Source organism: Tarenaya hassleriana, unplaced genomic scaffold, assembly GCF_000463585.1.
Source record: "Tarenaya hassleriana unplaced genomic scaffold, ASM46358v1 Cleome3, whole genome shotgun sequence".
NCBI classification, from domain to species: Eukaryota; Viridiplantae; Streptophyta; class Magnoliopsida; order Brassicales; family Cleomaceae; genus Tarenaya; species Tarenaya hassleriana.
Window position 1 is genome coordinate 5,368,411 of NW_010966177.1, and position 26,054 is coordinate 5,394,464.

The following is a 26,054-nucleotide window of genomic DNA, read 5'->3' on the forward strand; positions in this document are numbered from 1 at the left end:
AAAGAGTGTGTCAGAAGTTAGTTTGGAGGAAATGTTATGGTTTTTGTTCTTGTACAAGCAGAACTTATGCTTTTGGTACTTAGCCTCTGCAAAGATTTGATCAGGAATTTTGTTGCGAAGATGTGAAATTTGGCGTTAGATTCGCCGAAAGCTTTGAGCTTTTATCATTCTGCTATCACAATTTATGTCTGAGTTGTCTCTTGTTCGGTTGGCTGTTTCTGTTTCTCAGACTTCTCTCGCAGGAACTCTACTGGAAGAGACAAAGAGAACGATAAGGATCAGTTTTCGAACATGGGGAGAGCCTTTCCAGCTCAAAAGGGCGCCAAGAACTTCATGTCTCCAACGATTTCAGCAGCTTCCAAGATCAACGCATCACCGAGGAAGAAGGTATTGGCTGAGAAAAACGAAGGGCCTCGATCTTCTGTCTCGTTCTCCGACGTTAGAGGTCTGATCTTGGAGGAGACCAGAAGCCATCCTGCCCGGCCAACTGTCTCGTTTTCCGATGTTGTAAGCATCATCGGGGAAGATAAGGAAGGGCCGAAGCCTGAGACGGTGTTGGATGAAAAGCCGCAAGTTGAGGATCCATATGACATGACCCTCACTGATTTGGACAAGATGGAAGCTTTGGACTTGAAAGATTCAGACACCAGTGATGTCATGTTTGACGAGAAAGAGGGCAGTGCCGATTTTGATCCAAGCTTCAAGATCAGTCCTCGGCCCACTGTCCCATACACATCTCCCGTGGTGGCACCCCTTGATGCTGATCCATTGGTTCTTCCATATGACCCGAAAAAGAATTATCTTTCGCCTCGGCCTCAGTTTCTCCATTACAGGCCAAACCCAAGAGTTGAGCACTATTTCGACGAGTGCAAGCAGCTCGAAGATATCTTCACATCTGAAAGCTCTACCGACACAGAAGCATCCAAAGATGAAATGCAATCCGAAAATTCTGAAGAGTCAGAAGAGGACGTCGCTTCGCAGGAAAGAGAGTCAGTAGTGGAAGAAGAAGAAGAAGAAGTAAAAGATGATGATGTTAATGATGATGTTATTGATGATGTTGATGTTGATGAAGATGTGAAAGCGCATGGAGCTGAGGAAATGACTGACCAAGTTTCAAAACCGCGTCGTTTCAGGGCATTCAAGCTCCTCGGGTGGCTATTGGTTCTAGCTGTGGCCTATTTCTCAGTTTCAGTCACCATTTCTCCCGAAAGCGAACTTTCCCTTCTTCGAGATTCAGGTCTCTATGTTTTCTACATCCCACCCGAATTCAAAGATTCGGCGAGGGCAAACTTTGAGCAGGTCGGTGAAAAGTTGAGGACGTGGGCGGAATCATCGGGTGCCTACATATCCGAGCTGATCTCCAGTCTAGGAGAAGAAGAGGAACGGAGTTGGCTGCAGTTCCATAACTTGACAGATTGGTTGGAAGACGGTTCTTTTGATAGCGTTTTTCAGCAAGATAAAGCTGAGATCAGTGTAATTGGATTGGATCACCAAGTCGACATGAATGTAAAGAGGGCTGCAATGGAAGGAGCTGATGAAATCGAATGCGAAGCTGAAGAGCCATTGGAACAGTTTAGTGCAGGTGATGTGGACAAGACATCTACTGCTGAGTTTCATGAGGAGACCGAGGACAAGACATGGAAACATGATCAAGAAAAGCTGGAAACAACTGATTCTGCTTTTGAGATGGTTGGATGTGAAAGCAATTCCGAAGCACATAGTGAAGAAAGTGGCCGAGAAGAAGAAACTCGGGATATTGATTGGAACAGTGAAGGAGAGAAAGAATCTGAAATACTTTGTGAAGAAGATGCTGAAGCAGAAGAAGCTACTGAGCTTCAGGAGGCGGTTGAAACAGAGACCGATAAAATGGAAGAGGAGAAACTCGGTGGATATGAATCTGAAGCTAACTACGAAGACCGGCAAGAAGAAACAGAGACAGGGCATGAAGATCTGAGGCGAACTGCTGAGGATGTCGGAGTTGCTGATAGTTCAACTGAAACTACCGAGGCTCAACCTGACCCGCTTCCTGAATCAGGGTCTTCCACAAAGATCGATAATGACCTGGAAGAATCTCATACTCGGCCCGCTATTTCGGCCGAGGTTTCACAAATTTCCGGGACTGTGCTCGCGTTGTCTTCGACTCTGGTGGTGGTTGTACTCGCAGCCTCGGCTTTCTTCTTCACCAAGAAAGCAAAACCAGTCGTCATGCCAAACGCATCTGCTTCTGAACCAGTGCCCGTCACAGAGGAGCCAAACTTCAACCATGCAGCGGCAGTACAGAACATGATCAAAGAAAGGTTTTCTACGCTGAATTTCCAGACAGAAGCCGACGACAGAATGAGGGAACCGTGCCCTACCGAGATGAGCAGCAGCTTCGAAAAGAGAAACAGCTCGTCGTTCTACAGCAACAGAGAACCGGACGAGGCACAAAGCGGCGGTACAAGGAAGAGGAGTGGCAAGAAAAACATCAGCAGAAGCTCGAGGACAGAGGAATCTCTTGCATCCTCTGCATCAGAATACTCCATAGGCTCCACTTCATATGGAAGCTTCACCACATACGAGAGAATTCCCTTCAAGACCGTGAGTCTATCATTAATCCCTCCTCCTCTCGGATTATTATGCTTTTGATCACGAGCGAAATCCGGTTAACCTGTTTCGATATACGTGAATTTACGCTTTCAGGGTCTCGGGGAAGAAGAGGCGATCACTCCGGTGAGGCGATCAAGCAGAATCCGGAACCAGCACTCTGCTCATTGAGAGAGAGACGCTTGACTTGATGGTTTTAGTCATTTGCTTTTCCATTGCACCACTCTGCAATGTGTTGATGCTTCTTTAGGTTTGACTGCAGATCTCTTATGACTTGTAGGTGTTGACTAAGTTTGTACGTAGCAATCTCCACTTCTAAAGCTTAATTGAATCAGGATTCCATTTTTATCAATTCGTACACCAAACAGATATCAAATCGATGATATAGTTGATCAGTAATCGCATCAATTTATGCTAAATAGGTACTAGATTGGTATCCATTTGTGGTATTTCTTTGCGATGCTTAGATCGAGAAACCGGAATCAAGAAACGGGCTGCACCCCGCTCCCAGCACGCGGGTCGTCGGCCAGTTCATTCATCTTGCTGCCACGGCTTTGTTGTACGTAAGTTAAACCGGCCCACAGTCCACGTATATAAATAAAATGCTCGTAAATACCATAGTTCCAAGGGTGCAAGCCACCTGCATTCCAATCACCAGTCCTGACCCGAGTCAGTAAAAACACGATTTTATATATACAAACGCACGTCGTATTTTCATAGTATGGATGCATATGCATGCAGATCTACAAAGGTACATGAGTTCAAGCAAGCAAGGCAAACAAGCAAGGTTCTTGATGCGGATCAGAACATGAGTTTGATGCAATCAACAGCAAAGCTCTAACCTTTCCAAGCCTCTCAAATCCAATTTATGGCAGATCATCTTCTGGTCCGACCCATCGATCTAAATAGATGAAAGCACATGCTGAAACACCAAGTATTTCGGAATCAACTTTCGTTACGACACTAGCAACTGGAGTATGCTTCAAAAAAAAAATGAAATTTTGATACAGCAATACGGTTATAAACTTAGTTTGTGACATTCTTATCACAAACTTCAACCGATGTTTCAACCTTCAACCGAAAACAGAAGTTGCTTCAATCAGCAACAAAGTTCCGATCTTGACGAAAGCCTCCGAGCCCAAATGGTTCTCAAACAAACATAATAGATCAACCCGACATGACCATGGAAGGATCAATCTACCATTAAGAAACCAAATTGATAAAAGGGCATAAAGTTATAAAGCTAACTGCCTCAGTTTAAGCTTTTCTAAGGACCATGCCGTCTAAAGAATGCTCAATAGCCAAGCGCATCTTCCTACAATATAATTCTCATCGTATAGTTTGATTGATCCATTGATACGAGTTAAAGCAGAACATGAATGGAAAGATCTAACCTCGAGGAAACCCTTCAAAATCCACAAAAATGCCAGAATAAGTACTCCACTGACTGAAAACCCCACCTGAAAATGAGACAGAGACTATTATTAGATGCTGTAAATTTGACACGGGATTTATGAAAATCTCTCTCATGTGATGCTAAGATCAAGATGTGTTTACGGATTCACAGTGTTCATGTCCAAACCCATATGATGTTCCTCAACAAAATCTTTCAAACTTCAACGCGATCATACGATCGGATCGAAACACTCACCAATTTCGTGGAGATGGAAACAGGTAAAATCGATCTCACTGCCTTCCTCGTCCTCTTCGAGATCTTTCTGAATGCATTTTCGGAAAATCTAACCAACAGATCCAAACTCTTGTCTTCGTCCTCCTGATCATCATCTTCTTCCCCATCGTAATCCTCGTCGAACACATACTCTGCTCTGATCTTGCGGCTCCGATTCCGTGGATCATCCACAAGATCGTCCCTCCCCTGTTCCAAACCCACAATAAAAAGTTCAAAACTCTACGCATGTACATACATACATACATACCCGTACATATAGAATAGATCCCGCGTAGAAAGGTGAGACATGCGTCGATGAAATCACGGGATCTTCTCGAAGCGAGAAGGGGGAAAAGCGAAATCACGGGTTCTTGAGAAGTTTAGGGTTTTGGGACTGCGGATGCAGGGAATGTGAGATCGCGCTTGGAGTGATAGAAATGAGTGAGATGAAGATGAGAGCGATGACGAAAATGGCATCGTATTCGTCCCTCGCGCATCAGAACCAAAAGCAAAAAAAAAAAAAAAGCTTTCAATCCAAATTATTTTCCATGGGGCTTTTGTTAAATTTTCTTTGTTTGATTAAAAAAAAAAAACTGGGAAGTGAAGTGAGAATCGCCATCGATATCAACAGTGATGCAGCTTTCTGATGAGGCAGGTCAATGGGCGTCACGGGCCTCATCTCGGGCTTAATTTCCACGTAATTACATATTTTATATTAATATTTTGGACTTACTTTAATAATTTAATAGTGAAAGTTTCAAATAAATACAGTTTGAACTGATTCATTAGTTCCATGACGATACGTGTACCAGAATATATCCAAATTATCATATATTATATTTTTTTAATTAGATTAATTAGGCTATTATATCTTAAAATTTTGAAACATTATAGGAATGAATATATTTTAATATTTCATGGTAATTTAAAATATTTAATCATTAACAAATTTGGTTTTTTTATGTGGCAGTCAGGAATGAATATTTAGATATTCTTTTTATGACTCTTAGCATCAATAGGAAATTATGGAGAAAAATTGTGTGCTAGCCCATAACATATATTAAATTAGAGTTGTTAGGTATATATTAAATTTATTCGACGGCACTATTACAATAGCAGAGATCCTAATTTAATTGTAATTGCTCTGTTCAAATTTAATGGAGCTTCCACTCATTTTCGATTATTTTAAATTGATATAAAAAAATAAGAATTTTGCATATAAAAAAAAAGAAATTAAAAGTTAGACAGTGCGATTTGGTATTTGGAACATCTATCTGGTCGTCTCATGCTAGTAAGCCGTTTCACATTAAAAATCTTCACAAATATTTTCCTTCGCTTGTTTTATTCGACCGATTTCGTTTAGATAAATTAAATATTTATCATCATGTAGTTGTTAGAAAAATAATAATTTGAGACAATTACTATAAAGATATTTCGTTTTTAAAAAAATTATAGAACATATGATTAATAACAAAAAACTAATAGAAACTGTCGAAATAATTTCTAAAAATGAAATAGAAACTGAAACCTATGTATAAAGATGATTCGTTATCCAAAACTATGAATAACAATAAAAACTGATTAAGCTGTATTCCAGGTAACCCTATCCAAAAACTTTCTATAATTTTTTTTTAATAAAAATGAAATAGAAACTGAAATATATATATATATATATTTTTTGGCACTGAAACTGAAATATATTTATTATTTTTAATTTTAAAATTTTAAAATCTATATATTAATTGAAAAACTTATAACATCAAAATAAATAAAGTTTTAAAAAAACCTTATCCGAAAACCTCGATATTGGTTTTCATCGTAAAACTGGCCAGTACGCGCAGTCGACGCGGTTTTAACTTTTTTTTTTTTAATATCAGTTTCTTTTCATAAACCAAAACCTATAGGATATCGCCACGTCATTTTGCTTTCCACCTCTGATGACGTGTCAAAACGTGAATGGTTGATTGTTCCCCCAGAAGTTGGCGGTCGTTGTGGGCTTACGCTGGATGCGAACCACCGAGACAGAACCTTCCCCGGCAACTTTGCTTTTCTTCATAATTTATATAAAAGAAACTTTTATAAAAAAGGAAACCAAACAAAAACAGTATAAAATCGATATCCCTGAGATCTCTCCGTTTCATAATCTTTGCGTGAGGGAGAGAGAGGGACGAAGGAGCAGAAGAAAAGTGTAGAACAAGGAACGATTCGATGAGTCAGTATCCGCCTCCTGTTGGTGCTCCTCCTCCTCAAGGTCTGTTGCCGATTTCTTCTGTTTGATTCTGTGTTGGATCATTGTTTTTTATTTGTTTCGATTTCAATTTGGGTTTCTTCTTGATTTTTTTTCCATGTTCTTCGTCGATCGATCTCCTTCGTGAACTCGTGCATTAGGTTTGGGTCCAGCTTTTTTTTTTCGATTGTGTTCAGTTGTTGCACTGTTTCCGTTTTTGGATTCTCCTTCGGAATCACTGTTACCTTTGTGAAAACTCGTGATCTAGATCTCGATCCATTTTTTTCAAGACTATGTTCAGTTTTTTAAACTGTTTCCGATTCTGGATTCTCTTTTGAAATCACTGCATGTTTGTTGGGATCGATAAAATTTCGAGATCCGACGATTTCTGGTCTTGGGTTGTTTGTTTGTGTGTGATACTCTGATTCTGTTTGATTGCGGTGAGATCTGAATCTTTGTGGTTTTCGCTTAACCTGGAATAGGGTATCCGCCGGAGGGATATCCGAAGGACGCTTATCCGCCGCCGGGATATCCTCCGCAGGGATATGCACAGGGCTATCCTCCTCAGGGATATCCGCCGCCGTACGCGCCGCAGTATCCGCAGCAGCCACCACCGCAACAGCATCAACAAAGCAGTCCTGGGTTTCTAGAAGGATGGTAAGCCTTACACACACACACACACATATATACATATATACATATATATATATATGATCAGATTTTACTTGTCTGAGCAATCCGTTTATTTGTTTTGGACAACCTATCATCTTTCTGATTGAGGATAAAGAATATTGGGTTTCTGGACTTGTTTCTGCCTTTGGATATGCGGATCTCGAGAAAAGGCATGTGTTGATTGGTTTCAGGAGACATTCTTTAATCCAGTTTGTGTTCTTATGGTAGAAACGTATTGAAACTTGAGTTGTTGGTCTTTAATTATCTTCTCACTTTTGGTCTCATCAATGATCAACAACGTTCATTAAGACATAGCTTTCAGATGCCATTATAATCAAACGCCCATTATCACAAATTCAGAGTTCCATTCTTTCTTTGTGCCATTGATCGATTCACTGTTCGACTTTTACAGTCTTGCTGCTCTCTGCTGTTGCTGTCTCTTGGATGCCTGCTTCTGATCAGAGAGACGGCTCGTGGCTGCCGCCATTTTCGTCTCGGGGGTGGTTTCGGTGCAGGAAAAAGAAACAAAAAACCGCGATTGATTTGTGGAGCGTTAAGACAGGATTGCTGGTGAACCTTGGTTCTTTTTTTCCTCTTATCGTTTTAGGTTATGTTCATTCATGAATAATCTGGATCGTCCACCTCTATATAGCTGACGTTTGGATTTGAGTGTGGGAATGTAAATTGTGGGGGGACTTCTTATGTGACTTGTTGACTCTTTGCATCAATTTCACTGATTATTAGTCCCAAATTCATGTTTTGGGATTTAAAAAAAAAATCGAAAATATCTTTTTTGGTTCGGATTCAAAATCCGAAGTCAAAGTTAATAATGCGATTTAGAATATACGTCTTTGAATTATACAAATTTGAATTAAAAAAATCAGAAAATATATTTTTTATATCGTGACCTCGCCCACGTATACGAACCCGAAAATATTGAATGGGACAATCTCTTATTTTATTTAAAACCATGTAAAACCTCTGATGTCCTAATAAAGCCAAACGCTTATCTGGAGACTGGAGGATAAATATTGAATCGGGACATTGCACCTAACTATTATTGTTATTATTATTATCATTATTATTGTTTACAGTGGAAGTGATTGATCAGTATTACCTAACAGCCTAATTAAGGTTTGATTCTAATGATGCAATTAATGATATTGCTTAAACCTAATTAACAATCTGCCAGAAACTTCTTGATGAACGAGCGGAAACTTCTTCGCGGGTGATTAAACCGATAATCATTTCCTAACCCAAAAAAAAAAGATTTTAAAATAAAAAGACATCATCCCAAAAAAAAAAAGTCGACAAATGCCTTCTTTTATATATTTAAGATAAAAATTATATAGTATTAAAATTAAACCGTGTCCTAATCGATATGTAGATCAGATTTAAATCTTCCATTAGCTTGATAAAATGTTTCGAGATTTTTTCGTTTCTTTATTCATTACGAAAGGTGATGTCTCTATCATCATATTTTAAAAATATCGGTTCTATCATTTTGGGGATTTTTTTTATATTTAAAACGACGACCAAACATCAATAAAAATCGACCAAACTTAAAATAAAAGCTGCGAAATCTAGATAAATTTAGCGTATAATGATTTGAATACAATAATAATAATAACAATAATAATAATAATAATAATAATTGAAACAGGTCTCTTTCTCTAATAATTCCCATGAGTTGGAATGTTTTGTAATATATGTTTTAACATCTACAGAAGAAAACGATTTCAATATTCAGGCATCAATTACAACTTGCACCATCTCCTCCTTCTTCACCTCAAAGCTCAAGCTTGTGGACAAGCTCTTCATCCATGGCGGATGATGATGATTCACAGTCGCCCTGTAATCGCCATGCAACAGAGAAACCTCCTGAGAAAACCCCAATCCACCATCCGACGTGATCTCAAACTCCTGTGTCTCGGATGGCTGCCACTCTTTCAGCAACCTGTCCACGAGATCACCTGTCTCCGTGTTCTTGAAATCTTTGTCCGCAAGCGTAAGTTTGTCGAAACCCGACACTTCTGGCCCTGCAAACATGATTATGCCTTCCACCGCCGGGTGAGAATATGCTTCCCTCAAGATTTCTTCCAAGTATTTCACCTGAGAATTCCGAAAAATCCATAATGTATCGGTTAGAGCAGTTTAACGTTGTTCGTTGCACACGTTATCCAATCCGTCTCGATCAATTCGAGTCTAGATTCCGTTTATTTCGAACGTAAAACGCTGAAGAATTTCTTGCTCCTGCTCAATCTGGATCAAGATACGCGAGGACTCGGGTTCTAACCTAGTCATTGCCTAGATTTATCAGACATTTGATCGATGAAACAGAAGTAACGAACCCGGAAAACACGTTTTCCGTTACCTGATCCGGGCATTTGGGGATATCGACTTCCGTTAACCAGACAGGAAACCCGAGGGATCCCAATGTATCTAACGCCGATCTTATGTAAGCAAGGTTTGGTTGATAAGGTCCAAAGTGACCTTGAGCTCCAATTCCTCCTCTCATGTTCATGTTCCCGGGAAACGCCACGATTTCTTCCATCTTCTTCTTCACGTTAACGGGGCTCGCTATTCCTTCTTTGCTATTCTCCAACGTATTGTACTCGTTCACGAACAACGTTATATCGGGATCAAGCTTGGAAGCCAACGAGTAGAAACTAGCCGAGGCGTTCTCTCCGAGCATGTCTTCGAAGAATCTGAAGTGCACATTCTCATTCATCACATCCCATCCTGTAAGTTTCCCCTTGTACCTCGTCATAACCGAGTTTATCCGGTTCAGAGTCACGTTCATCAAATCTTCAGCTCCGGTTACGTTTTGAACCCAGCTCGGCTGCATTTTCGGGTTATCCCAAAGCACCGTATGCCCCCTTACCTTAATACCGTTTTCCTCGGCGAATTTCAGCATGGAATCCGCAAGGGTGTAGTTCTCCCGGCCGCGGACTTTCTCGGTCGTGTACCATTTCATTTCGTTGGTGAAGGAAGTGAGTTTGAACCGAGACGCAAACCAGTTTCTGTACCCTTGGCTCGACAAGATGCGATAGTTCATGCCGCAGCCGAGGAGGAAAGAGGGCTTGATCCGGTTTACGGATATCGTAGCTCCTTTTACGGCGGTTTTGTTCCGATACGTCACTTGAAACCTAACTCTGCTCTTCCGGATCTGCGGGTTTTCGAGCATATAAGAGGCAGAGCTTATCGAAAAATCGAGACATAACACACGAGTCATTAGTTACCTTGTCGATGACTTGATCTTGCTCGAGCTTCCATTGCCTTTTAGTGAACCGTTGCAGCGACATTTCGGCTACAGAGATCTCTGCTCCTCTGTTTTGGCTCTGGCCCGAGCAAATCCATCGTCAGTACTCAGTATACTATGAGGGGTACTATCGTAATTGTAATTATGTTTTCGTTCTTACGTGTTACTCGGGTGTAGAACGGACCGGCCCAACCCAACCGGTCTCCATCTTAGATTTTTTTAAATCTAATCCGACCTGACCCATTTTTGGTTACTCAAAATTATTTGGCCAACTGAATTTAGTTTTAGATCACGATTTGTGAACCAAATATTTAATCAAAAAACACAATTTATATCCTAAAAAATATTTAAAGATATTATAAAAACATAGAAAGTTAAACAAAAAACAGAATATATGTTAAAAACACAAGTTAAATAGTAAAAATATTCAAAATTAAAAAAAAAAATCTGGTTCGCGAGCCAATTCGTGAACTCAGCTGAATTGGTTCACCACGAACTCGACTCATGATGAATTTACTCGTTGGATTTGCTCAAATTTTCTCGATGGACTATGTCAAGGTACTATCGTAATTGTAGTTACGAGTTTACTAACGTATACGATGTATAGATACTACGGAAAAAAAAACCATTTGTGTATATAAAAAGGGTATATTCGTCCGATTTCACGTATCATTCTAAATATACGTATAGATCCACGGGCACATATATATATATGTAGTACCTTGAAGAGAAGGTCGACGGGGCCTGAGAAATTGGCGACGATACCGCCTTTGAGCAACGACCAACACGCTTTTCCCGCGGCGACTTCGCCCCCATGAATGAGTCCTCCGTCCTCCGTCCTGAATGACGCTTCCACTCTCGTACTCTCCCCTTTCCCCGTCCTCACCCAAGCTTCATTCGGAACCAAATGAACATGAAAGATCGAACGGCGCTTTACGACGCAAGAAAACGTCGTCGTTTCATACATCGAAGCAACGCCAAATAGATTATTATTGCCGTCAAGCTCGAAAAGAAAATCATTCAAGCGATTCTTGATCAGGGTCTTTGAGATTTGATAGATCTAAAGACTTGGTAAAACAAACTGTGTACGTAGATGCAGTTCATGAACATTTTGACACTCGAAGGCATCAACACGATAAAGATCTCGGACCGTATATATATGTGTGTGTGTATATGTATGTGAAAGGTGTTGTGGTTACCAGAGAAGGTGTATATATGCCCTTGATGAACATGAACTCTATGTACAATTTCACTGATCGCTCCATTGCCATGTAGCTTCCGGTTTCCTGCGTCATCTTCCACGTCGCGGTTAAGTATTAATCCTCCAATATTGCTTGAAGATTTCGGTGGCTCGGTTACACACTGCTCGTGAAATGGCGTATGAGAGACCGTATATGTACGTATTTATACGGTTGAATGTTGCGTATATGTAATGTGGGCGTTTTGTTTTTGTACCTCTTTTTCCGAATAACGATCGTAGGAGAAGGGATTCGAGCAAAGCCCTGAACTCATAAGAAGAACGCAGTGAGAGATTAATAATATGCAGAAGCGGCCATTGTTGTAGAAGCTCTTCTCCATGTTACCTTCTTCCCCTGCAACCGTTGATACTTGATATGATCAATTATGTGTGTATATATATATATGTGTGTGTGTGTGTGTATATGCTCTGATAAATGTTCAAAGCACGAGTATAATGTTTTCATTGTTTTATATTTAGATTCCATTTTTGGTTTTAGAATAAATTTTACCAGAATAATTTACAGAAACGATGAAATGTTTCACAATATAAGAATAAATATTCACACACACATAGATACAGATGCGATGTACATATATAGGTATATATGTATGTGTATATATATGTTACAAATATATTTAATTTGTAGGAAAAGCCTGCTAAAGCTTACAAGTATTAATGCAGGATCTTCGACCAAAAAGAGTAATGCAGGAGATGTATTCAACAAGTGGCTCGCATTGTCGTCCCGTGAAAGACATTTGGAGTTACGTATATGCATATTATAAAATCCCTACTTTATAGTTGAAAATTCTATATTTTGAAAAGAAATATATATATATATATATATATATATATAAAAATCTAAAATTTAACAAATTACAGTTTGTGATATCTAACAGTAAATATGTACAAAAATAATAAACTTTAACAAATTATATTTGCGTGAGTTATTTAGGTTAACCCAAATATACTAATTTATGGATAATCAAATACCGGCATAGACGCTTGATCCGGTTTACTATATATATATATATATATACATATATATATATATATATATTATATATATATATATGTCGTTTATGTGCCGTCATGAATAGAAATGCTTGTAAATTTTATTTTGTTTAGAGTGCAATAAACCAATAAGCAAAATTTCACGTACTTTTAAAGCAATGTGTGAAATGCAGTTTGATTGTTGTTTTTTTCCTCTATTTTTCGAATATAATTGATCGAAGATATAACGGATCTTGAAGAATATTACGAGATATATTGTATAATAGAAATTTTATCGAATCCGGAAAATATATATTTTAAAATATTTATTATTATATTTAATTTACTTGTAAAACTCTTATCTATTTATATATATTATTTTAGTTATTAATAAAAAAATATTATTTCATAAATTTCTACATTTAATAAAATTATATGTATGCATATATATTCTAGGTGCTCCAATCATATTCAATTAGTTTCTAATTTTTAGAAATCCATTAGCAATTTGAGGCTGTATTTCCTTGTGCATGAGGAAATGAGCAAAAAGACAGAAAGCCTTCAGATGAATTAGCTGGACCACGAACAATGTCGTGTTGCCTTCAGCTCATAAACGACTCTATAAGGGCATTTCGGTCATTCCCAAACCCTACATACAAAATTTTAATATTTTTTTATAACAAAATTTTAACATTTCTTTTATAACGTGGTAAACCTCAACGTATTAGTTAAACTCCTGCTCTCGTGTAATAGACGGTAAATCATACGAAAGAGATGTAAATTAATTTAGATTGTTTATAATTTGATAGAAATATAGACGAGTAGGTTAAAAAAAATTTGAATCTTCAAACTTAAGGTTAAAAAATTCAATATTCAACCAACTCATTTTCTTCCAAAGTTTTCATATTGTTATTTGCTATGTGTACAAACTAAATATGTGGCTAATTTATAACTAAAAATAGCATAAATAACCAATTTTTTAATATGTAGAATTTAGCACACGTGAAGGCTTTTGAATGCTGCCAATTCGTATGAAATAAAATTTCAAACAGAACAAAAATCTTTAAAGTTTTGATTAGAACGATAAAACAAAAAGACAAACTTGTTTGCTTATGCGACCACCGCCCAAAACAGTAAACGCAGATTAAGAAATTATATTTAAAAGGTAAGGAAAAAATACATAATTTTCTTTGAACAGAATGTCAATATATTTTAAAACTATATATATATATTAAGATTGAACAAAAATATCTGACTCTTTTGGTAAATTTTTTTTATAAAAATTGAATATATGTGTCGTAGTTGATGATGAATTCAGATTTGACTGCTGAGATATTCACGAATAATTAATTATTTATTTCAATAAGATAATCAGTGGAGATGAAATCTAATATATAGTACCTCTATAACTTTTTACAAAATAAGTATGATTGTATATGTATCTTTTCCTTTTTTACAATTAGAAAAAAATCGTCATGATATTTTAACAATAACATCCCCTTAATCCAAATTTATTTTGGATAGAGCGTATATTTTTTTTCATTCATTTCGTTTTTGAATTAAATACTCCAATATTTATAAAAACTTCAAATCATTACTAATCACTTCAGTGGATTTAGGTCTATCACTATCATTTTTAGTATTTTTTATTTCTATTTTATCTGTTTTTTAAATGTGACATCTATGTGTATACCTCAAGCGTTTTTATTTTTTAAACTATTTTTTTATTTTTTTAAACCAAAAGATTCACTATACTTTTGACTTAATCCTCAAGACCCGTAATCAATCTTTAATCACATAACTGATTATACTCATTTCTCTCCATTAGTAAAATCAAACCCATGATTTTTAAGTAACTTTGTTACCTCTCAAATATTGAACCACAATTTAAAGATAAACCTATTTTTCTATTGTTATACAACACAACTTTACTATCTATCCCATTTTCCTAGAGGTTAAATTTTTTTTTTTGTCTATTGTATATGAATTTGTCAAACAAGTTAGTGTGTTTGATATTTTAATATTTAAAATTTCCGTATTAACAATATTAAAATATCATTTATCATATACTTTTTTCAAAATACGAATAAATTAATAAATATTGTATTTGTTTTTGATTTACGATATGATTCGTTATTTCTAACTCGTTTCGATTCGAGACAAGTTGGCTGGTTTGACATTTTCTAGTTACTGAATTTGCATTTAAATTTGATTTTTCCCCTAATGTAATTAACAATTAATTTCACACAATGTTTGATATTTTGTTAGTTCTATAGACAAACCTCATTTCTCTTATAAAATAATATTTCTATAGTCAGCCACATTAATATTTCAAATGTCATCCAAATTTCATCGGGATAATTATATTTTTCACTATGTCCAAATTTCATTTGTACTGTCAAACTGGGACGTTCTTTGTTGTTACAGCATCCTCATTGGATCAACAATCACTCATAAATCATTACTTTATACTTCTAACTAGATCGTATAAGTTTCAACTTCATTAATCGAATTGAGTCAATATTTCCATATCCAACCCAACTACAAGACCAAAGAATTCATATCTTTAATCATGGTTATATTAACCATGATTTTAAATTAGAAAGACTCTAATAGACTAATACCATGGAAAATCTATATATATTAATAATTGTGTTTAAAGTATTGTGGTGAAGCCACCTCATCTCCATGTCATCATCTATGTGGCATTTTTGTTTTAATTTTTATTAATTTAATATCATCTTTCACAATCATAATTATAATTATTATTATAATTAATTTTTACACACATATATACATTTAGATTAACACTAATTTTTACATCTAAATATAATAAATAAAAGTACGAAAAGTTAACTTTTACTATATAAAAGTTTATTTTGATCTTAGTTTTTTAATTTTTTATATTTATATTTAAAATCTATTTTTTGATTGGTTATTAAAAAATTATTACATATTAAATAAGAAAAATGATATGATAAGAATTAAATGAAAACTTTTAACATAATTACAATTTAAAAAACAAATCTCATATTTATAATTTATTATATTATGTATAACGATTGGACTACATCTAATTTGCAACGTATTGCTATATGATATAAAATTAAAAATAAAACTATCAACAAAACACTTTGAAACAAAAACGTTTCTTGGTATTTATTAGCCACTAACAATCACAATAAAACAAAAACGGTTACGCCTCAACTTCATTGTATTTAGTAAGCAAAAGATTAAATATTAAACTGTAGAACGTAATATTTAATAGGTCACTAATAATCACATTTATTTTTTCTAATTAGTTTTATTATGTTATCATGCGTTATTGGTTCTTAAACGAGCTTATATAGGTTCCACGTATGGACCCATAACTTCATTGTGATTGTCATTCATTATATAATTTTTTCCCCCTTTCAATCTCTGGGTTTATTCCGGTTTAAAATGCGTTTGTGTTTTTGCAGGTGGTGATGCTATGTGGTCCAATAGAAGGAATGAAATGGTATGCATGTCTTCACATCCAATTCAGAGAAAGGGTGATTGAACTTCATTGATCTATTTTAAAATATCAATTATCTTTACCTCTTATTTTCTATACATATTGAGCCAGTTAATCCGTGTTTGCAAATCTTAACGTTTACTCAAAACAGTTTTGTCCTTTTTTCTAGAGTTGACTCAAGCATTTTACAGATATATGTATATATGTATATATGTGTGTGTCTCTCTGTGTGTGTATGATTGTATGTATATATTTTTAAATCATTCATATTTTATATTTGATTTTTAATTTATGTGTATATATGGATATATGTATATATATATTATTAAACTATCACTATTTTTTGCTCATGAAAAATAGGTTTAAAAAAACAAGTGACACGTTTAATAAAAAATATGTAAACATATATATATATTATATTTATATTTTATATTTGGTTTTTTATTTATGTATGTATGTGTGTATATATATTATTAAACTATCACTAATTTTTGCCCATTAAAAATAGGTTATAAAAAAATAGGTAATACGTTTAATAAAAAACATGTAAACATATATATATATATATATGTGTGTGTGAGTGTGTTTATATTTGTATATATATACGTATGTATATACGTATGTACGTACTTATCTATGTATTTTTATATTTATATTTGATTTTTAATTTGTGTATATGTATATGTGATATTATGTATATATGTATATGTATATATATATGCATATGTATGTATACATATATATATAACAATATATTTGAGTGTGTATATGTTTGTATGTATGTATATATATGTGTATATGTATTTGTGTGTATATATATATATATATATTTATGTGTATATATATGTATATATGTTAAAAATAAAATAAAAATTATATGTTTGATTATATAAAAAAATCAATACCTTTAAATTTATATGTTGGAAATTTTTAGTATAAAGCGCAATGTATGGATTATATATTTTATAAAATTTATTAATATAGTTATTATAATTTAATTTATTTATTTAATATAAAAAATATATCGTTAAAATTAATTGGTTTCCTTTATATTTGCTACTAAAATACAATTTTATATAGATAATTTCTGTTTAATCGAAAAAAAAATTATAGGTTTAGATATTCGAAACTGCCATACTCACCTATTTTTCTATGTGTTTATATATAATGGCATATACACGTTTTGTAGATATATGTTCACCTTTTTTGGTTTTGTCAAAATCTCTCTATGCACCCGTAAATACACAGACGTGAAGCCACCGCTCAATAACATGGTAGCTGTCGCCAAGTTTATCTGTTCCCAACTCTCCAGTCCCAAATGAAATTTACAGAATACAAATCACAAGAAGTTTGAGTATTGTTTACAACAATCCTTTTATAATCCATTTAATTACATGGTTTTAGTTATTTTTCATAGTATATATATGGTTTGTTTGAGTTTTAAAATTTTGTTCCAAGAAATATTTAGATGTAGCAATCATCCCTTTTTTAGAGCCATGTCTTTCTATTTTTATCTACTTTTTTGTTTTTTATGTGATATTATATGCATGTTTCTTCATTTTCCGCGATGGAATTATGTCTTCTGGTTTCTTGAAAAAATGACTGACTTATTATAGAAATCTGGTGTATTGTTAAAAATGAGCGTTTTGCATGTGTGTCGTGTCCCTTTTTCCTCCATATGCCTCCTTTTTTTTAATCATAAAAAAGAAATTAAAGTTGTCAAATGAAAAAGCAAATATATATATATATATATATATATGTAGATATATTGATTACATATTTCAAATGAGAGATACAATATCGATCTGATTGCACAAATAATATTTACTTGGTTTTGAAGATTATTGTTATAATTTTTAAAAATTACAACAATAAAATGATTATAAATACAAAATAATATAAAATATTTTAACAAATATTTAAGATATTCAAATACCATATATACATATATGTATGCATGTTTTAATATATTTGGTATAATTTAGTTCCATGTAAACAAAGTTTGATATAATTTATGCACACATAAAACAGTAAATAGTAAAATTTAATAATATTCAATTAATTAAAATATTTTGGTACATTAAATCAAAATTGATGTTTGCTATATGAACTTCTATTAGAGAAAAAAAGTCAAATTTAAATATTATACCTTATGGATGAATAGTTTTGATTTCATATTTTTATTTCTATTTATATTTTATTTTAAAAAATTATATTTACATTATATCTAATCCCTAAATATTACATTTTAAAAAAACCTCTAAATTGTTACAAATAAATAAGAGACAAAATAAACTATAAAAATAAATGTTTCATTTAAAAAATAACAAATAATCCATATAACAAATAAATACAATTTTATACTATATAACAAATAATGTGAATTTGATAAATTGTCATAGAAAGTAACTAAATTATATATATATATATATATTTAAAAATGAAATAAAAACACCGTTCATGATTTAAAACGTTATATTCATACCTTAAAAAAAATTTATTGAATCCAAGAATGGTTGTACAACAAAAAAGGTCCCGATCATTTGAGAAAGTACATTTATATGCAATTAGGTTTTGTTTTTTTTAATGGTTTGTATTTACGCTGAGAAAAACAACTTTTATCAAGGTTATTCAATTATTAGTTGAATTTTCAGTTATTATTTGTTTCATGGAAGTTGTTTCGCATTGGAACTTTGATGAATTTTTTTGCTATAATTTTCAGGAAGTGAGATTGCTATAATTGTGTGTTAAAGAGAGAATATATCTGGCAACGAGATCGTTTGACAACATACAAACCTTAGAGAGGATGGAAAAAATGAGATCGTCGGGTCCTCTACGGAGCTCCGGGTTCGACGCCGAGACCGAATCGATGACGACAATTCTCAATTTTCTCCTACTACGCGAATCACACTTGTATGGATCGGCCACTGAGAATTCTCAATCTTTGGTTTGAGGAATGGATTTGAGTTCCGAAGTCAAAGAACAATGATGATACTCAAAGAGAAGAAGTAGCGGACACCATTGTTGTTGCTTCGGAGAGAGAGGAAGACTTGATGGTCGCACATCGGACTTGGAAATCCGGGATGGACCCATCACAATATGCAAGCGGATTGGGAGATCACGCATAGATAGATATTCCCCACTCGCATTATCTCTCCTCAGTAAGGATTTGAAAAATGAAAAAATTTCACAATATGCAAGCGGATTGTTGTTGCAAAGAAGAAGACATGGCGGCGATGGGAGAGATGGAGCGCTGGCAGGGGAGGCGGAGAAGGGATGGAGAGTGTTTGATTGCCGAGAAAATAAGGGGAAATGTGGAGGAAAATAGGGGACGAGTTCTCGCGCAAAGCATTTTTATCATCGTCATTATCGAACTTGCTCCGGCAACTAACCGTATAACGCTGCACAACGTCAGCGTCGGGCTCCAGTTCAAGCAAATGCATCATAAGTATCTTTCACGATCATTATTTTCAACTCAAAATGTTAAAGAAAACATTTCTTTCAAAACTATATATGGACCGATCTTTTAGAAGAGTCCAACAGGAATCAATGGTTCGATGATGGCTCTATAAATAGGCAACGCATTGGTTGCTACAAAGATGATCTCCATGAAGACCACATTAACTCTTTTGTAATCGGTTCAACTCTATCATATATCTATTGTGGAGATGAACGAATATTCGGATTTGTTGAAAAAGATATTTTTTGGAGAATTTTCCGGTGTAAAGATAGTAGAAGAATGATTTAGAGAGTGGTTCGGGAGAATAATGACCGAAGGGCTTAAGTAGAATAATTTCCAACGGACATCCGTTAGAAGTCCGTTGGAAACATTCGACCATTACCCATTCCAACGAATATCCGTTGGAATTCTCCGACTGTTATCTTTTTGAATGGATCTCCCTTGGAATAATCCAACTGTTATCAAACGTTCGAATTTTTCAAACTGTTATCCGTTGGAAGATTTTAATTCAAAACTCCAACGGTTATCCCTTGGAAAATAAACAAATATGTAACGAATATCCGTTGGAATTTTTGCCCGTAAATTCCAATGGATATCCGTCGGAAACTACGTAGAAAATTTCCAACGTTACGTATCCGTTGATATGATGTTAAAAATTCCAACAGATTTCTAGCGACAATATCCGTTTAAGGTCCGCTGGAATTACGTTGGAAATCCATTGGAAATATACCAACGGATATCCGTTAGAAATCCATTGAAATTAATCCAACGAACACATCCGTTGGAAAAATCTGTTGAAAAATCATAGTTTTTGTAGTGATTTATATAATTATCGATTTTGAGGTGGTCAGGGCTAATCAACAATTTAGACTAACCGATTTCAATTTGTAATTACGATTTACAGAACGAACACATATTTTAGATGCTTGCGACACATCTATCTAGATGTCTAAATAGTTTTTTAGGTTTTGAGATTATAGTGAGTTAATTGCTTTGGCTAACAAAAATGTCGAGTTTCTAGGTGAAACAATACATTTCTTTACTCATGTTTTCACCCTCAATATTATTCTCGATATTTATATTTAATTTTTTACCCACTTATATTCAATGATACTAAGATTTTAGTATTCTATGTTCTAAATGAAGACGTTATTGGTCGAATTCGAAGCAACAAAGATATGCAGGAGGAAAAAGTTGTTGTTGATCTCCAAATGGTAAGGTATTAATAGGTCAAATAAAATATAGAATACCCGAATGAGAAATAATTTAATTAATATATATATGTATATCTAAATAGTGGCATATCTACGTTGAAGTATACGGGGACACTTGCTCCATTCAATCTATAAGAAAAAAATATTTCTATATAAATTATATAAAATTATAATAAAAATTATAAAAATGTCCACATAAAATTAAAGATGTCCACATCTAGCAAAACATTAGCCGAGCGCATATAGCAAATATATATATATATATATATTCTTTTACACAATAAATAATGATAATTTTAAAAATTCTTTAATATAATAAATAATAATGCTTTCATAATATTCTAATATTAACGATTATTTTTTGTATTAAAAAATAATTTATATTATTTCTTAATATTTATATCATCAAATTTTATACAAAAAATAATAAACCGCGCATCGCGCGGGTCTACCCTAGTCTTTTCCTAATATTTAGCAATGATTCTAAACCAAATAATTAAAAAAATTCGAAAAACTATTAAAAATACTTAGAAGATGATTTATAATTCTCTTTTTAATACAAAAAGGAATAATATTTGTAGTTTTGTGGTTACAACTATTCATATATAAAAAATAGATATTTAGATTTTTCTGACATATTATCTAAATTTGTATTATAATTATCTTGAATTTTTTTTTACAAAAACTGGATATTATTCTTACAAAACATTCTAGAAATTGGATCAATATTTAATTTTAGATTTGCAATGACCCAAAACTAAATCCAAAATAAAACTCTAGCCCAAAAAATCAAGTTTAATTTAATATCTTATTCTTGAATAAAAATAACCCTAATCTCTAAAGAATATTAAAATATTTCAAGTAACATTAAAGCAAAATTATAAATGGAAGACCAATAACAATGAAGATATCTAAACAAACATGATGATTGATCATAACCCACATTATATTTTGTTAGATTTTATGGATGAAAATTTCAAATGGTAGAATTCACTAATTATATCAGTTCTTCCTTTTTTAGTTTTCGATCGATATAGCAATTGGGTAATCAAAATCAACTAAGTTTGGATCTCATTGGTATTTTTTTCGATCCGAACCGTTTAAAATTCCCGAACGATATTAATTTTAGAGAAACGAATTTTTCAGAACCGATCCGAATTTTAAAAAAATCCAAAAAACTATTTTTTTTAAAAGATCTATTATTTTTAATAAAAATCGAAATCAAATCGAACTGAAACCGAAATTGAACCGAATATAATATAATAATCAATTGGTACCTATTTTTATAAAACCGATAAAACTGAATCGAATTATTCCCAACCTGAACCAAATACCGAAACACCAATCCTATGACAGGACGTGAAAATTCCACTTTTTCACTTATTGTATACAAAAAGTGCGTTACAATATGAGAGGATGCACATAATATTTAGGATGGACTGACATCTTTTACCTATGTACAAAGCCATAAGAGGAGGAAGAATATAAAATGATGATGAAGAATATTATTAAAAGTAAAACTATTATGATGTATGGAATTTTTTCATTTGATAACGCAGTCATGGATTTTTATTTTTATTTTGCTTCATCCTTTCTTGAACTATTATTTTGATGCCAATGGAAGCAATTGAGTTGCTTATGCTCCAAGGTACCCTTTCTTCTCCAAGTATCCTACGACTGTTTCAGCCATTTCCATCGGCAAATTCCCTGATGATTTGTGTTTCAGAGCAATCTAAACCCGGGAAAAAACACGAAAAGAGGCGAAAAAGACGGCCCGTTAGTTGCGAAAAGATGAACCCGAAAATCAACTTGCAATGGCATCACGCTAAAGATCTTGATTGAGAAATGAAGTTTAGAGTTCTCATAGCATTTAGCAAAACCATTCTCTACGATTTCAGACCCCATTTCCATTTCAATGTGCAGAATCCTATCGGTTTTTACCTCACAATTCAATGGCGGCTCGTAAGGATCGTCTATACCCGTAAATCCTGCAGATTGTTTTGCACAATTATGTCATTCGAGATCTCAAAAAGACAAGCTTTACTCAATCAGGACGAGTCTTTTTCCGTTAGAGCACGATACCTTTGATCTTTCCTGCACGGGCGAGCTTGTATAAACCCTTTGGATCCCTTGCCTCGCAAACTTCAAGCGGTACATCCATGAAAACCTAATTTTATCAACCCAAATCAGTTCAATCGCAGGCTATGTATGACCATGACAGTTCAATGGCATAGCCTAGGAGACAACCCTCCATCGAAATATATTCATGACTGAGTGAGGAGAAAGCAAAGACCTCGACAAAATCTCCGTCTGGTAATAAATTGCGACAAGCATCTCTGTCCCTTCTGTAGGGAGATATCAGGCTGGCAACACAGATGATTCCAGCATCTGCAAAAAGCTTGGCCACTTCCCCTGAACAAGAACACATTCATAAGAAGATGGGGTTCCATACACTAATGACAGAGGATAAAGCTACTCCAAAGAACAAATTCCAAGATTTTGAGCATTTTAAGATCACAAAAGCAAGAAATTGATTAGAAAGATTAGCTTACCAACTCTTCTAATGTTCTCTGCTCGGTCTTCGGCTTTAAAGCTCAGATCGCGGTTTAATCCGTGCCTTACGTTATCCCCGTCAAGGACATAACACAATTTGCCTTTTCGATACAAGATCTGGCTCAAAGCACAAGCCACCGTGCTCTTCCCTGCAATATGAATCAAATATCTTTCTTAGGGCACAAGTTTCTTCTCGCAAACACAACACTGAGCAAACACACACTTATGGGTTCTTTCGATTCAAATGGAGATTACATAGACGAAATCAGACCTGAACCACTGAGACCTGTGATCCAAATGACGCATCCTTTTTGGCCAAGCAATCTCTGTCGGTCGATTTTCTCAACCGGGCAATCATGCCACTTTATATTGGTCGAGTTTCCGACCGTAGATAAGGGACCATGATTTTTCCCTGATCCAACCAAATTCAGGAAACCATGTCATTCAGAAAGCTCAGAGAAAACAAAGAACACAAGGGTTTGTATTTGGAAATAGCAAAATGTTTCTGCAGATTATCTTTCGAGAGATGAGAAATAGACACGAATTTGCCATATCCACAAAGTTTTCAAGAGTCGTGAGAGAGTCATTATACGGAAGAAACACGATTAACCCAGATTCGTATCCAGAGCAAGATGAAAAGCGATTTTTTATAGCCAAAAGTTTTAAATCCCCACGCCCAGCTTCCCGAATTTTCTCGGAAACCAAACAAGAAGAAGAAATCCCAATTCCCCAGAAAGGACACAAGGAAAATCGTCCAATCCAGAAAACACGATATGCGTAGCAAAATCAATTCCGAACTTCCTTTCGGATCAAACCTAAACTTTCCAGATATCTTCCAATGATCCCAGATTTTCTCGGAAGCCAGCTAACATCAACGCAACAGGAAAGGAAAACGAAAGGATCAGGAGAAAGGAGAAGAAAATATGTTTAAAATACCCGCATGCCCGTTCACCAATTTCTCGTCGAGAAGAGATCCATTCGTGCAAAGGCTCCCCGTCTGCGAACCATCCATGGACGACGAAGAAACACGAACAACACCCACAGATCTCGGATTGCTCAACGAATTGCTGCCTGGAAATCCTCTCGGCGACGCAACCGAAAGCCCTAGAAGTGATTTGGCCCCTGCGGCGATCATAATAACCGATCAAACAAGAAAATCGGATTTAGTAGAAGAACAAGGAGAAAGAAGCGGCAAAACACGAAAGACGGGGCGGGAGATATTTTTTTTTTAATGTAAGGAGGAAAATGTGACCGTTAAAATGGAAATTTAATTTGACAGGTAAAAAAAATATAAAGGGAAGAAGGTATGGGTAGGTGAAGAAGGAGAGGGAGAGAGAGGTGGTTGGCCACGTTTTTGCAATTTCTCGCGTCACCACCTATCAAAACGGTGCCGTTTTTCTTTTCTTTTTTTATTTTAAAAATAATAATAATTAGAGTTTAATGTATTAATGGAGGCTTTACATCCAGGTTCAGAATTTTCCGAACTAAATAAAGCAAAAGTCTTGCAAATATGATATGACGAGGGTCAAAAAGATAATATATATATACACATATATATGTATGTATATCTTTTTTAGGCAATTTTGACATATATATATATGTGTGTGTATGTGTGTGTGAGTGACAATGGGCTTGATGTATTAATCCTGTATTTGCATCCAAATTCGTGAAACAATGACCCAAAAGAAAAGGAAAAATGTTGAAAAATCAGTCAAAGAGCATTTTTTGGTTGAATATAAAAAATAATTGGTTATAATGTTTTTAAATCGGATAATGTGAATTCTAAAATGAATGAAATAAAAGAAAGACGAATAAAATAAAATATTTTAAAATAAATATTTCATAGAAATCAAATTAAAAAAATCTACACCGAATCTATATATCAATATTTAATAAATATATTTCTAATTCTAGAAACATAAATCCAAAAATTATGAGCTAAACAAAAACAGATATATTCTCAACCTTTATAAGAAATTTCAATTAATTTCATAAAACAAATATAAGCTAAAAAGTTAATTTCATTTAAAAAAAATCAATTTCTTAGCTACACCTATATATATATAAAGAAATATATGCAAATTATTAGATTTTGCCAGGACCAAACTATTTGATTTGGTTTATTTTAATTTTATCCAAAGTATTGGACAAAAATTATACAACATTAGTTAATTTGAGGAAAAACTAAAAAAAATACCAAATTCGTCAGAATAAATAAAAATATACACGATTTTTTAGTTTGATAAATAAATGTACCAAATACCCAAATTTGTCAGAAAATATATCAACCTGTAAAATCGTTGATAATTTACTACATATCAGAACACATAACGGATTTCTTCCACATCACCATGTCAGGTCTCACAAAATAAAAACAAAAATGAATAACAATTTAACAAATAATACTAAAATTTAAAACATAGAAAGATAAATATATGCATATGTATATATATGTATGTGGATATATATACATGTGTATATGTGGACATATATGTATATAGACATATATATACATAACTGAAGTATCTATATACACCTATATATACATATACATATATTTTATTTTTATTTTTAATTTTTAGTTTTTTTATATGTGATATGTAACAAGGTATGAGTTTGGAGAAATCTGTGCTTGTATTGATCGGGAACGACTATACTTATACAACTCGAAAACAACCCAAGACC

At 34.0% G+C, this 26,054-nt stretch overlaps 4 protein-coding genes and 1 pseudogene across 4 annotated transcripts in view; 2 read left to right on the top strand and 3 right to left on the bottom strand.

The window, feature by feature from the left end:
• Positions 1 to 2,934, top strand: part of LOC104819526 — a 3,512-nt gene extending 578 nt beyond the window's left edge. Inside the window, exons 2-3 of the mRNA XM_010549639.1 lie at positions 230 to 2,580; positions 2,683 to 2,934. Coding sequence (XP_010547941.1) covers positions 230 to 2,580; positions 2,683 to 2,757 — 2,426 coding nt within the window. The 3' untranslated portion in view covers positions 2,758 to 2,934. The remainder of the gene's footprint in view (positions 1 to 229; positions 2,581 to 2,682) is intronic.
• Positions 2,909 to 4,915, bottom strand: LOC104819525 (annotated as a pseudogene).
• A 1,436-nt stretch (positions 4,916 to 6,351) lies between these two features.
• LOC104819527 (cysteine-rich and transmembrane domain-containing protein A-like) lies at positions 6,352 to 7,882 on the top strand. Its single transcript, XM_010549640.1, has 3 exons — positions 6,352 to 6,506; positions 6,965 to 7,139; positions 7,567 to 7,882. Exons 1-3 carry the CDS (start codon positions 6,464 to 6,466, stop codon positions 7,610 to 7,612), a joined length of 264 nt encoding a protein of 87 aa, XP_010547942.1. The 5' UTR covers positions 6,352 to 6,463; the 3' UTR covers positions 7,613 to 7,882.
• Positions 7,883 to 8,806: 924 nt separating this feature from the next.
• On the bottom strand, positions 8,807 to 12,117 carry LOC104819528 (anti-sigma-I factor RsgI6). Its single transcript, XM_010549641.1, has 6 exons — positions 11,872 to 12,117; positions 11,616 to 11,778; positions 11,138 to 11,307; positions 10,397 to 10,495; positions 9,529 to 10,323; positions 8,807 to 9,266 (listed from the first exon to the last, which is right to left on the bottom strand). The coding sequence occupies exons 1-6, from the start codon at positions 11,992 to 11,994 to the stop codon at positions 8,901 to 8,903; spliced, it is 1,716 nt and encodes a 571-aa protein (XP_010547943.1). The 5' UTR covers positions 11,995 to 12,117; the 3' UTR covers positions 8,807 to 8,900.
• A 10,049-nt stretch (positions 12,118 to 22,166) lies between these two features.
• On the bottom strand, positions 22,167 to 24,625 carry LOC104819529 (adenylyl-sulfate kinase 1, chloroplastic-like). Its single transcript, XM_010549643.2, has 7 exons — positions 24,306 to 24,625; positions 23,641 to 23,781; positions 23,369 to 23,518; positions 23,110 to 23,228; positions 22,899 to 22,983; positions 22,758 to 22,804; positions 22,167 to 22,548 (listed from the first exon to the last, which is right to left on the bottom strand). Exons 1-7 carry the CDS (start codon positions 24,502 to 24,504, stop codon positions 22,453 to 22,455), a joined length of 837 nt encoding a protein of 278 aa, XP_010547945.1. The 5' UTR covers positions 24,505 to 24,625; the 3' UTR covers positions 22,167 to 22,452.
• Positions 24,626 to 26,054: the final 1,429 nt, after the last annotated feature.

Coding starts and splice junctions, on each gene's coding strand:
- LOC104819529 (XM_010549643.2), bottom strand. CDS start 24,504: ATGATCGCCGCAGGGGCCAAATCACTTCTAGGGCTTTCGGTTGCGTCG. Junction 23,782..24,305: donor ATTGGTGAACGGGCATGCGG/GTATTTTAAACA, acceptor TGGTTGGATCAG/GGAAAAATCATGGTCCCTTA. Junction 22,805..22,898: donor CCGTGCAGGAAAGATCAAAG/GTATCGTGCTCT, acceptor AACAATCTGCAG/GATTTACGGGTATAGACGAT.
- LOC104819528 (XM_010549641.1), bottom strand. CDS start 11,994: ATGGAGAAGAGCTTCTACAACAATGGCCGCTTCTGCATATTATTAATC. Junction 11,779..11,871: donor ATCGTTATTCGGAAAAAGAG/GTACAAAAACAA, acceptor TTTCACGAGCAG/TGTGTAACCGAGCCACCGAA. Junction 9,267..9,528: donor TCCCCAAATGCCCGGATCAG/GTAACGGAAAAC, acceptor CGGAATTCTCAG/GTGAAATACTTGGAAGAAAT.
- LOC104819527 (XM_010549640.1), top strand. CDS start 6,464: ATGAGTCAGTATCCGCCTCCTGTTGGTGCTCCTCCTCCTCAAG. Junction 6,507..6,964: donor TGGTGCTCCTCCTCCTCAAG/GTCTGTTGCCGA, acceptor AACCTGGAATAG/GGTATCCGCCGGAGGGATAT. Junction 7,140..7,566: donor CCTGGGTTTCTAGAAGGATG/GTAAGCCTTACA, acceptor CGACTTTTACAG/TCTTGCTGCTCTCTGCTGTT.